The following is a 13,823-nucleotide window of genomic DNA, read 5'->3' as shown; positions in this document are numbered from 1 at the left end:
CGAAGGAGACAGCACAGATCCTGCCCTAATCCAGTTCACACTGTTCTGTCCTGAAAAGTTCTACAGCAAACCCATTTGACCTAGAGGAGTATTTTTAAAAATATATTTATTTTGGCCGGCGCCATGGCTCAACAGGCTAATCCTCCGCCTTGCAGCGCCGGCACCCCGGGTTCTAGTCCCGGTCGGGGCGCCGGATTCTGTCCCGGTTGCCCCTCTTCCAGGCCAGCTCTCTGCTATGGCCTGGGAAGGCAGTGGAGGATGGCCCAAGTGCTTGGGCCCTGCACCCGCATGGGAGGCCAGGATAAGCACCTGGCTCCTACCTTCGGATCAGCGCGGTACGCCGGCCGCAGTGCGTGGGCTGTGGCAGCCATTGGAGGGTGAACCAATGGCAAAGGAAGACCTTTCTCTCTCTCTCTCTCTCTCTCACTGTCCACTCTGCCTGTCAAAAATAAAAAAAGAAAAAAGAAAAAGAAATATTTATTTTATTTGAAAGACTGAGTGTCGGGGCCGGCGCTGTGGCATAGCGGGTAAAGCTGCCACCTGCAGTGCTAGCATCCCATATGGACACTGGTTCGAGTCCCAGCTGCTCCACTTCCAATCCAGCTCTCTGCTATGGCCTTGGAAAGCAATAGAAGATGGCCCAAGTGCTTAGGCCCCTGCACCCATGTGGGAAACCCAGAAGAAGCTGCTGGCTCCGGATCAGCACAGCTCCAACCATTGTGGCCATTTGGGGAGTGAACCAACAGATGGAAGACCTCTCTCTCTCTGTCTGCCTCTCCTTCTCTCTCTGTGTAACTCTGTCTTTCAAATAAATAAATAAATCTTAAAAAAAAAAAGAAGAAGAAGAAGAAAGACTGAGTGAGTGTCATAGAGGGAGAAACAGAGAAAAAGCCATCTAAGTTCACTCCCCAAATGGCTACAAAGATCAGAGCTGGGCCAGGAGCCAGGAACTTCATCCGAGTCTCCCATGTAGGTGGCAGGAACCCACATTTGTGGGCCATTTGTTGCAGTTTCCCAGGTGCATTAGCAGGAAGCTGTATCAGAAGCAGAGCATCCAGGACTTGAATTGCACTCCAAAATGAGATGCTGGCGTCACAAGTGGTGGCTTAACCCACTGTACCACAGTACCAGCCCCTGGGGGTAGTATTTTTTCTTTTCTTCTTCTTTTTTTTTTTTTTTTTAAAGATTTTATTTATTTTATTTGAGAGGTAGAGTTACAAACAGTGAGAGGGAGAGACAGAGAGAAAGGTCTTCCTTCCATTGGTTCACTCTTCAAATGGCCGCAACAGCCAGAACTGCGCCAATCTGAAGCCAGGAGCCAGGTGCTTCCTCCTGGTCTCCCATGGGGTGCAGGGCCCAAGCACTTGGGCCATCCTCCACTGCCCTCCTGGGCCACAGCAGAGAACTGGACTGGAAGAGGGGCAGCCGGGACTAGAACTGGCGCTGGCCCCTATTTTTTTTTTAAGATTTATAGATTTATTTGAAAGGTAGAAGAGAAGAAGGAAGAGACAGAGATCTCCCATTCTCTGGTTCATCCCCCAAATGCCTGCAACAGCCAAGGGTGAACCAGGCCCAAACCCAGAAGCCAGGAACTCCATTAGGGCCTCCCATGTGGGTGGTAGGAACCCAAGCTCTTGGGCCATTATCCACTGCTTACCCAGACACAGGAGCAGGAAGCTGGATTGCGAGCAAAGCAGCCGGAACTCTAACCAGGACTCCAGTGTGGAATACTGGCTTCACCAGCGTCAGCTTTATCCACTGAGCCACGCCAGCACTAGCAGTTTTCTTAAACTAATCTATTGATTGATTTATTTTTCCACAAGGCAGAGACAGTTTTCCTCCATTGGTTTATTTCCAAGATGCCCAAAACAGTCGTAACTAGACCAGGCTGAAGCTGGGAGCTAGGAATTCAAGTCAGGTCCCCAGCAAGGTTAACAAGGACCCTAATGACTTGAGTCATCACTATTGCCTCCCTTGGGCTGCATTGGCAGGAGGTTGGTGCCATGTGCAGGAACCAGGAATTGAACCCAAGTACTCTGAAATGGGAGGCAGGCACCTGTTTTTGTTTTGTTTAAGTTTTATTTATTTGAGAGGCAGAGTTACAGGCAGAGGTAGGGAGAATCAGAAAGAGACATCTTCCATCTGCTGGTTCACTCCTAAATGTCCACGACGGCCAGAGCTGGGCAGATCCGAAGCCAGGAGCTTCTTCCAGGTCTTCCACGTGGGTGCTGGAGCCCAAACACTTGGGCCATCCTCCACTGCTTTCCCCAGAGGGAGCTGGATCAGAAGTGGAGCAGCTGGGGCTCAAACCCATATGGTGCCCATACGGGATGCGGGCACCACAGGCAGAAATGTACCTGTTATGCCGCAGTGCCGTGCAGCCTCGAAATGCATGCATGTTAACTGCTAGCTCAGACACACTCCAAGGAGGATTTAGTTTTGTTTTTGTTTTTTGAGGCCACAAAAACATTTTTAAGCGTGGTTGTGATCTTTTTTAATAAAATGTGAGGGTTTTTTGTTACTTTGTAGAAACAGAAGATGGAAAGTAAACTTCTATCTCAGCTTTTAGATTACTTTGTAATCAGGAAGCTTAAGGAAATCTGAAATTCTTAAAGTGAAAACAAGTTAATTTACCAGATTCCCTGGAACTAAGTAAGTCCTGGCTTTCAGTGAGTTGAACTATGCTTCCTGCCACCGGTTTGGCTGTGGAGTGGCGGTTCACCGTGTGCGGTTCTTCACAGAGAAGGGACCCATGGGTCGCAGACAGCACTGACTCTGCAGTTGTGATGGCTACGTTTCTGCTGAGTCGGGGAGCTTTGTACGCTGGGTGAGCTTTCCCTTGCGTTGTTAGCTGACTTGTCTTCTGTACATCTCTGAGTTCAGAGTCGGCTAAAATACAGTGGAATTGGAATTCATAAGCTGACTGGTGCATCTCTTTGGGATCCTCTCTCTCTCTCTCTCTCTCTCTCTCTCTCTCTCTCTCTCTCTCTCTCTTTCTCTCTCTCTCTCACACACACACACAGTCTGCTTACGGAAGAAATGGAAAGTGATTGTTCAGGTGACAGTGGCTTCCAGAGGAGCATATCAGGTTTCCCTGTAAAGACAGTGGGAAATGTACATTTGGGCCAAGGGGTGAGAGTGGGGTGGTAACTCCTTAACCCACAGCCGCATCTTAGAGGATTTGCCTGGCTAAGTCCAATAGGAATTTGCTCCTCACGTGGGTTTTCTGATCGTGGAGAAACCTGTTGGTACCTGCGCAGTACATGCAGTAGGGACAGCGTCCCCTGTGAGCTGAAGGAGATGCTGCTTATCCTTGCAGCCCGGCTCATTGAGCACTTTGTATGTACCAGAAACTGGTGAATTCATTCACTGTAACCTCACAGCCTCGCAACACAAGTACCATAGTAGAACCCCCGGCTTCCAGATAAGGAGCCAGGACACTGCCGTTAAGTCGGTCAAGGCCCCTTGGGCAGTCTGACCCCAGAACGTCCACAACCCCTTTGCCATCACACCATACTGCCTTCCTGCAGAGGCTAAGTCCTGGGGTTCACAGAGGTATGAGGTGGACACAGTCCAGCCACAGAGCGATGAGCTGGGTATACAAAAACAGACCAGAACGCCACGGCTCTCATTCACCCCAGCTTCCCACTGTGGCCTTCACATAGGCCTGGTTCGCACCTGCCCTCACTGCTCGTTCACCCTCCCCGTGCTGCCTCCTGCCACAGGAAACCATCTCTGCACCACTGGCATGCAGGTCTGCTCATGTTCCTCTTGGGTCCTCGGCAGCCTTGAATCTCATACTTAACTGAATCAGGACCACCTTTGGAATCTGAGACGAGAAGATACTGCCAGGCCCCAGCTCGGATCTACTAGAACACGCTCCCTGAGCTGGATCCTGGGGATCCAGGATCCCATCAGCCAGGTTAGGGAGCCGTTGCACAGCCCTGGTGAAGTCCGAATTCCAGCCGCGTGGCAGGCTGCTGGTCCGCCTTCCCCTTGGACCACAGCTCCATGAGGCTTATCCACTGTCTGTCGACAGCCCCCAGCAAAGCCCCTGGCATTCAACCAGCGCTCAGCAACTATTTCCGCTCTGTGTGTGCGTCGGTGACGACGCCCAGTGCCCTCTGGGGGTAACCTGGGACGATCATCTAGGACACGTTTTTCTATAAGCCACTGCGTGCTGGTTCTGTTGCTCATAGCGCTGAGTAAAAAGATTTTCTCGAGTCCCAGGCCCTCCTCCCAGCAGCCATCTTTCTGACTTTCCCTCCGGGGGTACTAAACCTCTCAGCCAATGTGGGCGCTGTTCAGCCTGCACCGTAAGAGTTCTCTCTCTGAAGGGGAGCCTCCAGGAAGTTGCCCATGGCGTGGTTACTAGGTCCTTGCTTGGTCATTATCGCTGATTCTGAGGGACGGGAGTAGATGCAGTGGTGTCCTTGGAGTCTCAGGCTGACTGATAAGAGCTTGCACCACAAATCCTACACCCTGGAGAGTGTCTATAATGAGCTACTCGTGTGGCAGGAATCAGGCAGGCTCTGCCTTGGGGATGAAGCAGAGCCAGCGTCACCCAACAGCAGTCTGCAGTGAAAGATGGGTGAGTGACAAGTGCAGGCACAGAAGGTGCCGCTCCCAGTGGGAGGCAGCAAGGGCACTGTTAAGGTCAGTGAGCTGCCATGGGGGCCAAGTGCTCGGCCCTCCTGTTCCCGGGGCCTTACAGGAAACAAAGGTAAAGTAGGCCCCACTTTAGGGCTCACTAACAAGCTTTTTTAACAAGACAGGGCCTCCTTTCAGAACATCCCAAGGCCAAAGACAAACCAACAGTGCTCTGATAATTTGTTGCCATCGCTGATAGCCTTTTCCCCCACATGCTGCTGGGTGCTGCTGTTGGCAGCCGGGGGGCGGGGAGGAAAGAGAGGGGAAGAGATAGCGACTTTACCAGGCAGGCCCCTGAGCTGCTGCCCACTTCTGTTCAGAAGGGGGAAGGCTCCCCACAGGCGAGTGCTGTGCTGAAACCCGCTGCCTCCCATTGGCAGCCCCGCTGAGCCCTGCTGGGTGGTGGCCACAGCAGGCACCCCGAGCCTCCCTTGCTGCTTCTGTACACTGGTCTTGAAAAAATGTGGGGATTTGGCTATAATCCATACATGTGTTACACTGCACCCATAGTATGGTTCTTTTGAAATGATGGCTCTAGCAGTGGTAGAATGCTGCATTTGTTTTTCCAGTGTCTTTTTTTTTAGATTTATTTTAATTATTAGAAAGCAGAGCTACAGAGAGAGATCTTCCATCTGCTGGTTCACTCCCCAAGTGGCCACAACAGCCAGGACCAGGCCAGACCAAAGCCAGGAGCCAGGAGCTTCTTCTGGGCCTCCCACATGGGTGCAGGGGTCCAAACACCTGGGCCATCTTCCACTGCTTTCCCAGGCCATTAGCGGGGAGCTGGAATGGAAGTGGAGCAGTTGGGACTCGAACCAGCGCCCATAATGAATTCCATCGTCACAGGTGGTAGTTTTACCCGTCACACCACAATGCCAGCCAGTCGTTCCAGTTTCTAAAACACCATTTAAAAGGAAGGGAAGGAGGTTCCCATTTCCTGGGCAACTATAACATGCCAGGAACTTCCATAGATGTGTTTTTAGTTAGGCTTCACAGTAACCCTTGGGAAAGCAGTAGATGATGGCCCAAGTCCTTGGGCCCCTGCATCCACATGGTAGACCCGGAAGAAGCTCCTGGCTCTTGGGTGCATCTCCAGCCGTTGTGGCCAGTTGGGGAGTGAATCAGTGGATAGAAGATATCTCTCTCTCTCTCTCTCTCTCTCTCTCCCTCTCCCTCTCCCTCTCCCTCTCCCTCTCCCTCTCCCTCTCCCTCTCCCTCCCTCCCTCTCCTTCTCTCTGTGTGTAACTCTGACTTTCAAGTAAAATAAATAAATCTTAAAAAAAAAAAAAAAAGTGGTCTGTGGTCACTTCTGCAGAGACCTTGGTGTCTCGTCAGTTATTAATCTTTACCACAGAGCAGCAGTCCCCGGAGGGGACACGGGGCCTCTTGGTCATAGATGCCCAGCTGAGACACGTGTCCTGGGGCTGTGCCAACTGTTCCCAGTGCTTCAGCTTCACGCAAGAAGAAAGAAACAGTGCCCTTTGGTTGACCTTTCTGGACCCTGTGCTCTGTCCTTAGCATTGACCTCTGTCTTCACAGCAGCCCCAGGTGGGCACAGACAGGGAAGCTGGGGTTCAGGCGGGTGGTTGGCTCACCAGTCTGACACAGCAGGGAAGGAGTGCCAGGGTTTGCCCTGGGCACATGCTCACCTGCTCCCCCCCCCGGGGGGGGCCCTCATGGGACCCTTCACTAAAAGCCGTTGTCTGAAGGGGGGTGTGGCCTGGGTTTGGCTCAGAAGATGTTTCTCACACTTTGGAGAATCAGGCACACGCGTTCTTCTATCCTTTGGTGACTTCTGTGATCCTGTTCAAATGAACGCTGTGTAATGTGCTTTCTCCCCCAGATCGGCCGTGGATTTGGAACATCCCTTACGTCAAAGCGCCAGACACACATGGGAACATGTGGGTGCCCTCCTGAGCATCTTCCAGTCGCAGGACGTGGAGCCCCAGGACCGAGTGTTCCTGCCGTACTGGACGCGCCCGTCCCGAAGGTGTTCCTTGCGCTCCTGCAGAGGCCACACTTGTGACCATGGGTCTGTGTTTAGTAATCATTGACACGCTCACTAAAAAGAAGAAGTGTCCCTTTGTTAATTCACTTTTATATGCTTTGAAAAGAAACCTATTAAACGTCACAATGTTGAACACACCTTTGGAGAGATGGTTAAAATTATCCCCGCAGCCACACAACCCGTGACGGCTCGTGCTGCCCTGACCAACTTCACAGCCTGTGCCTCGAGAGGCGCCCTTCCCTCACCTGCCCTCACAGAGGGGTAATGTGATCTTCACTTTCTGAGGGTCTGGGCACCCACTCCCGGGTGCCTGCAGCCTTCTTGGCTCCCCGCCTCTGCTCAGCAGGTTCTCACCCACGCCGGCCCCGTGCTGGCAGCCTCTTACAGGCTCATCCCGCGGGACCCGACCACCAGCTGATTCCTCATCCGTTTCCCAGGCCACCCCCAGAGACTCCCCGAGAAGCCCACTGCTAGAATCCGTGCAGCGCACACAAGCACTTTGCTGGAAGGAAATTGTCACAGGTGACTGCGTGGAGTGCCACCAGTTCCCAAGGGAGGAAGCAGAGGCCAGATGGTTCCGGATGTGGCCCAGGCCACAGCTGCCTGGGATCTGAGCGGGGTCTGCACGGTGCATGGGACTCTGCTGGGGTGATTTAGACCCTGCCTTCTCCCGCGTGAGGCTGATCTCCAGTTTGTCACCAGACAGATGATGTCGTTCATCTTACAAACCTAGGAGAGGGTTGAATAATAGTTTTGAAAGTTTTCCGAAAATACTTCTTCAGAGTATTCCCTGGAGGCCTAGGAGCTTCCAAAAGCCCCTTAGGAACCTGGAGCAGAGGGAGGGGCCCTGCTTCCCTTACTACTGGGCCTCCACATGTGAGATACGCGTGTGCAGCTTATTCTGGTTAAAAAAGTTGAAAGCCACTAGGTTAATGAGTTCATTTCACAGGGAAGAAAGCTCGGGCATGAGCCCTCGCGGCCCCACATTCTGTGGATCAGAACATTCAGGTCCTCCACCAGATGAGCTGACTGCCACGGACCGGCAGTAGGAGCCGGTGTGCTGCTGGGGCCGACCCAGAGCCTGGTGGTGACCTCCCGTTCGTTCTTTAGGATTATCCTCATTTTCCTGGTAAGGAAACTTGGGCTCAAAAACGTCATACTTGTAGGGCGTATTTTTACCTGTACCTGCAGCCACATCAGACAAACATCCAAAGCCCGTCCTCTTAACCAGTAGGCTGTCCCACCAGTGGCCTGAGCTCAGGCTCTGTGGGAGACTGATGCCCCTCCTTCCCCACCCCCCATCCACTGTGGACAGATACCACTGTGGAGTATTACGGCAGGCACTTGGATGCCACACTGCTGTCAAGTGCTGGGGGGGCGGTGTTCCAGATGCTTTCTGATCCCATCACAGAGCAGCCCACTGACCACACCTGGAGACAGTTCCGTGGAGTGGGCTAGATAGGCCATTGGGGGCCACACTAGGAGAAACCCATCCATGATCACAGAGTTTGCCCTCAGCCCTCCTGTGCCCCTGCCCAGTTGAGGAGGGCCAGGGCGGGGCCATCAGTAGAGTCAGTGCCGTGTGCTTTCTGGGCAGAGCTGATCACACACGTGGGCAGTGATGCCCCAGGAATAATGAACCAGTGGCAACAGAAGACGAGCAGGTCCCCCCATCTGGGCCTGGTGTTAGGACTGAGCGATCCAGAGTGCGGCAGCCAGGCCAGCTGATTTGGAAACTGCCTCCGTCATTCCCCAGCCTACCAGGTATTTCTGCAATGGAACAGACCTGTCGCGTCTGCACAAAGTGGCCAGCCCCCTCCCAGGCTTTGTCCTGTCTCCTCCCACCCCTCTGATCTCATGGAAACGCCGCCCAGGCAGGCCTCCACAGCACACCCCTCTCTGACTTCCCTGTGAACTGCTAATGTAACAGACTCATGGTCTAATCAGGACATTTTGTACATGTGACAAAAGGTACCACTGCTTTTTTCTCAAAAAAAAAAAAAAAGTTCTTTTTCCGTCTTCCCTAGCATCCTGTGGAAATAAGCTTGCAAATGAGAATGGTGAATGCCTGAGTATTGGAGAGACCTAAAAACAACACAGGGAACGGTCGGCATGGACACACGGTGCCCTCGGGGGTTCACCTGCCACTTTGGCCGGACTCCCTGCCCCCTGCACTGCTCGTGAATTCCTGTGCAAAGGGAAGGATGGCCGGCCACCCTAACCCTAACCAACTCTTGAGGTCGAGGAAGGCGCTAGGTCTTGTAAATGGTTTGTCAGTATACTCCTGGGGACACTTGCCTGGCTTTACCCACAGCGTAGATCCGCCCATGTCAGCTCGTCCCGGAGACAGAACAGCTGCTGCTTCCTGAGTTCTTCCCATAGTCTAAGTCCTGGGCCCAGCTGCTTCACCTTCATCCTCAGGCCAGCCTGCTGAAGAACGTGCCCATCACTCGCCCCGCGTTACAGACGGGAAGCTAAGGCGCGGGAGTTAGACAGCCAGAGGTCCCCCGGTAAGCCGTGGGAGCAGCGCTGAGTTCTGCCCCCTCCTGCACCACGTTACACAGTGTTGGAGCTCCACTTTCTTGGGTTCTTGATAGAAGGTACATAGTTACTTTTTTTTTTTTTTTTACATTTAACCTAATTTTATTCATGCTTGCCTTGGATGGGGAATAGATCATTCAGTAAAAACATACAGTAAAAACAAAATGTCTTACCATGTGTACATAGTTACTTTAATAGAAACGATCAGGATTGCAAAACTTCCAAGTAAATGTGATTTAGGCATCAGACTTGGAATGTTTAAAAATCTTGCAACTGATTTTATTCACAATCTTTGTTTTTCCATGTGAAATTAAAAGTTTATGTTCTAGGGGCAAGTGTTCGACACAGCAGCTAAGACACCCACATTCCATACTAGAGTGCCTGGATGCAAGCCCCAGCTGCACCCCTGACTCCAGCTTCCTGCTAATGTGCACCCCGGGAGGCGGCAGATGACGGCTTAAATACTTGAGTCCCTCTCTCCTATGGGGGAGACGCCTGGATTGAGTTCCTGGCACGCAGCTGTGGCCTGGCCCAGCCCCAGCCTTTACAAGCTTCTGGGGAGTGAGCCAGTGGTTAGGAGCTCTGTCTCAAATATTTGAAAGTTTATGGTCTCGGGAAATTGTCTAATTTTATTTGTTCATTGTGAAACCAGTTTTGGGTGATCTAGATGTTTTGCTTTTCATAGTATGGGACATTTGACTATCTTCATTAATAGAATCTGCTAAGAAAAAATACTTATAGGAAAAATGAGACTTTGAGCAAAATAGGTAGAGCAATGAAGTCGCACCAAAAAAAGAATTAGCATTGTAACCCGTTGGTCTTTGCTCGTGAGTACCTTGAAGGTTTGGACAGGTGTTCTTTTATGTTTATGAAGCTGATCAGTAACACTGATGGGTGTGAAATTGTACGTGATAAACTGCCAAAGCCTGCCCAGGGACTCAGTGACTGGCAGGAGTAAAATAGCTTCACTACAGTGTAGCATTGAACCTAAAGCTCATTTACATGCTAACTACGTTGCACACAGGTTAGATGCCATTAGGATAAAGTCTTTGAGAAGTTTTCCTGGTAGGTAGCCCACTTCAAGCAACGCACAAGGTAAGAGCACACAAACTACAATGGCTGCCTCTCTCGCAGTGAGTAAGTCGGGTCTAGGGTCCACTGCTTGTGTAATAGGACCCACACACAACAAAGACAGAGAACAGGTTAGGGGGTATGTGGAGCCAGTTGCTTCTGGAAGTGCCAGCAATGACATGTCCGGAACCCAGCATGGATTCAGTCACCAGGCAGGTGATTGAATGATTCTGGCCTGTGTCCACTAGTCCCTAAGCAGTGACAGTGACCAGCAAGTACTGAGCACTTGGGCCAGGAACCTTTGCACGTGCTTTATGACACCCTAAGAACTATTTCCCCTACCACAGAGGGAGAGACTACAGAGACCACTTGTCCAGGGTCACACAGCTGGGATCCGAATCCAGGCTCACGCTGCACTGTCGTGAGGCTCAGGCAGTGAGTGTGGCAAATGCTCCCCAGCTCCAGCTGAGGAGCAGGCTTGGTGATAAGCAAGTATGTAGATAGCAGACCGGGTGCCCTTTGATCCACTGCAACCGCAAATCATGGCTGGTGTGCCAGAGCCGACGCTGGGTTTCAGTTGGGGAACACAGAAAGTCAACCAGTATAAATGTCGCATTAGTGTTTCGGACCCGAGCCGATGAATTACGGAGGCCAGACTTCACGGCCAACGGAGCGGGCTCCTTACAAGTGACAGCGTCCGAGGTTCTGTTCAGTTCCCCAACTGAAACCCAGCGTTTCCATGGCCTCGCTGCATCTGAAGCACAGAGCGAGAGGGATCAGGCTGGGTGTCAGCAGAGTAGGCGGCAGCGGAGGTGCCGGGGAGAGAGGGAGGGCCATGTGGAAATGAAGATGGCCCGGGCGGGGCTGAGTGCTGAGCACGGGGGAGCCAAAGCATCCCGAGTCTCGGTACCACCTGTGTCCAGGACTTCACAGAAGCCCGTGTGAGCCGTCCCGAAGCAGAGTCCGGTGGCCACGTCTGGATTGCACGTTAGTCTCCATAGGCTGCAGGAGCCTTGAACCACAGCCTGACCCTTGTGCATGGCCCACGTTTCTGCAGCACCTGCTTCACTGCCTCCTGAGCCCAGTGCAGTTTGTTAGGAACCAGAAGCCTCTGGACCAGCGTCCTTTTTTAGGACAAGAATAGAGAAGGCGCCAGGGAAAGGCCCAGGAGACAGTACATCCTCAGATCGGAGGTCACTACACACCTTCATCACACCACGGGGCAGGTGATAATGCCTTCATTTGATGCTAGAAAAATAAGGTTCATGACCCAATAGCTCAGTAATGAACAAGGGCTGTGCCTCTTCTGGGATGCTGGGTCCGCCCCAGCTCTGCCAGCACAGGGCCGAGGACACAGGTGATGCCACTGCGTGTGCCCTGTGAGACTACTCACACGTTTTTTAAAAATTACATGGCCGGGGCGGGCATTTCACACGGCGATTAAAACGCCCCCATCCCATATTGGAGTGTGCGGGTTCAAGTCCCAGCTGCCCTCCAATTCCAGCTTCTTGCCGATGCGTTCCCTGGGAGGCAGCAGATGATGGTTCAAAGAGTTGGGTCCCTGCCACCAGGGACCTAGATGGAGCTGGAGACCTAGGTGGAGTCCTGGCTCCTGGCTTCAGCCTGGCCCAGCCCCAGCTCTGGCAGGCACTTGGGAAGTGAACCAGCAGAAAGGAGTCTTATCTCTGTCTCTGTCTCTTTCAAATAAATAGAAAAATTTTAAATGAACATGGCAACTGAATGCTGGTTTTGTTTGTTCAGTAATGGGTATTACTAAAATTTAAAAGCCTCTGAAGTATTTTATCACTATGTTTATGAAAGAATAATCAGGATCTTTTTTCTTTTTGACAGGCAGAGTTAGAGAGAGAGAGAGAGAGAGAAAGGTCTTCCTTCCGTTGGTTCACCCCCCAAGTTGCCGCTACAGCCAGCACGCTGCACCGATCCGAAGCCAGGAGCCAGGTGCTTCTCCTGGTCTCCCTTGCCGGTGCAGAGCCCAAGCACTTGGGCCATCCTCCACTGCCTTCCCAGGCCACAGCAGAGAGCTGGACTGGAAGAGGAGCAACTGGCACAGAATCCGGTGCCCCAACTGGGACTAGAACGCGGGATGCTGGTGCCACAGGCGGAGGATTAGCCAAGGGAGCCGCGGCACTGGCCTCAGGATTCTTTTATACTTGCAGACACCAAGCTAATTAGATGTGGGCAGGAAGATGGACTTGAATGAGGCTTCTGTGATGGCGCCAGAGCCAGGGGAACCACAAGGCAGCTGTCCCACGCTGCAGCTCTGCCCCCCAGAACACAGGCTTCATCGTCAAGCCGAACTCCCCCACAGCCTCAGGACCTGCTGCCTGCTGCCAGTCATCCCAGAGGACCTGCTGGCCAGCTCGAGTCACCTGGCCACGCCTGGGGCAGCTCCACAGATGCTGGGGCAGGGACGCAGGGAGCTCTGCCCACAGAGTTGGGAAATGCCTGACGTCTGCACCAGGGGAAGTCCTCACGTGTCACAAGAACCGCTCTCTGCCTCTCCTTGAATAATGTGTGCAAGCCCATAGAACTGATTTAAAAGCAAAAGGAAACCAAGCAGAGGAATTTTCGAAATTGGAGGTTTTAGAAAAAAATGAATGAACTCGTAATCTGAGTGTTCCAAGACAGTGAGTTCCCAAACTCTGGGTCACAGCCCTCCGTGAATCATGAAATCTAGTGAGTCATCACACCCGTTTAGTGGGTCCTAACTGGTACGTTTTGATGGAGGAGAAAATGTACGTGTGGGGCAGGGGTTTAGCCTCACAGTAAAGAGGGGTGCCTGTCTACACCCCTAAATCCAGGTTCCTGCTAGTGCACACCGTGGGAGGCAGGGGTGACAGCTCAAGTAATTGGTTTTGGTTTTTATTAAGATTTTTTTTTTTCATTTTATTTGAAAAGCAGAGGCAGGAAGAGATCATTCATCTTTGGTTCACTCCCAAAAATGCCCCCCCAACAGCCAGGGCTGGGCCAGGCCAAAGCCAGGGCCCAGAAGTTCATCCAGGATTCCCATGTGGGTAGTAGGTACCAAGTGCTTCAGCCACTGCCACTGCCTCCCACGATGGCATTACAGGAGGCTGGCTCAGGAGTGGAGGAGCCTGGACCAACCAAGTACTCCAGTATGGATGCAGCGTCCCAGGGCTGATGTCACTGCTGAGCCAAATGCCCACCCTGCGTAATCGAGTTCCTGCCATGCAGGTGGAGACGTGGGTTGCGTTCTCAGCTCTCAGAAGTTGGGAGATCTCTCGGTTCTCTCTCTCTCTCTCCCTCCCTGCATTCCTGTCCCCAAATAAGTTTTTTAAAAAATAGTAAGCTATTGTTCCCGTTTGCATGTCTAAGCTTTTCAGCATTCCAGTAAAGATGTGTTCCTTCCCAGGTTTGCCAGTTCATCCACCCTTGACATTTGGCTCAGGCCTGCAAGGTGACTCACTGCAAGGCACACAGGACTAGGATCAGCTCGTCCCAGCTTAGCCTCCTCCCCCACGGAGACCCTAGGCAAGTCCTCAATGCCTGTGCGTCTTTCTGCTCCCATCTG

At 52.2% G+C, this 13,823-nt stretch overlaps 1 protein-coding gene across 4 annotated transcripts in view; it reads left to right on the top strand.

Annotated features, from left to right (window-relative positions):
- The window catches only part of TDP1 (tyrosyl-DNA phosphodiesterase 1), an 88,741-nt gene extending 81,951 nt beyond the window's left edge, over positions 1 to 6,790 (top strand). For all 4 annotated transcript variants that reach the window (XM_062181212.1, XM_062181213.1, XM_062181214.1 and 1 more), the window contains exon 17: positions 6,494 to 6,790. In XM_062181212.1, coding sequence (XP_062037196.1) covers positions 6,494 to 6,567 — 74 coding nt within the window. In that variant the 3' untranslated portion in view covers positions 6,568 to 6,790. The remainder of the gene's footprint in view (positions 1 to 6,493) is intronic.
- Positions 6,791 to 13,823: the final 7,033 nt, after the last annotated feature.

This window comes from Lepus europaeus, chromosome 22, assembly GCF_033115175.1.
Source record: "Lepus europaeus isolate LE1 chromosome 22, mLepTim1.pri, whole genome shotgun sequence".
Lineage (NCBI taxonomy): Eukaryota > Metazoa > Chordata > Mammalia > Lagomorpha > Leporidae > Lepus > Lepus europaeus.
The sequence above is the reverse complement of the archived record's forward strand: the minus strand, read 5'-3'. Positions and strand labels throughout refer to the sequence as shown.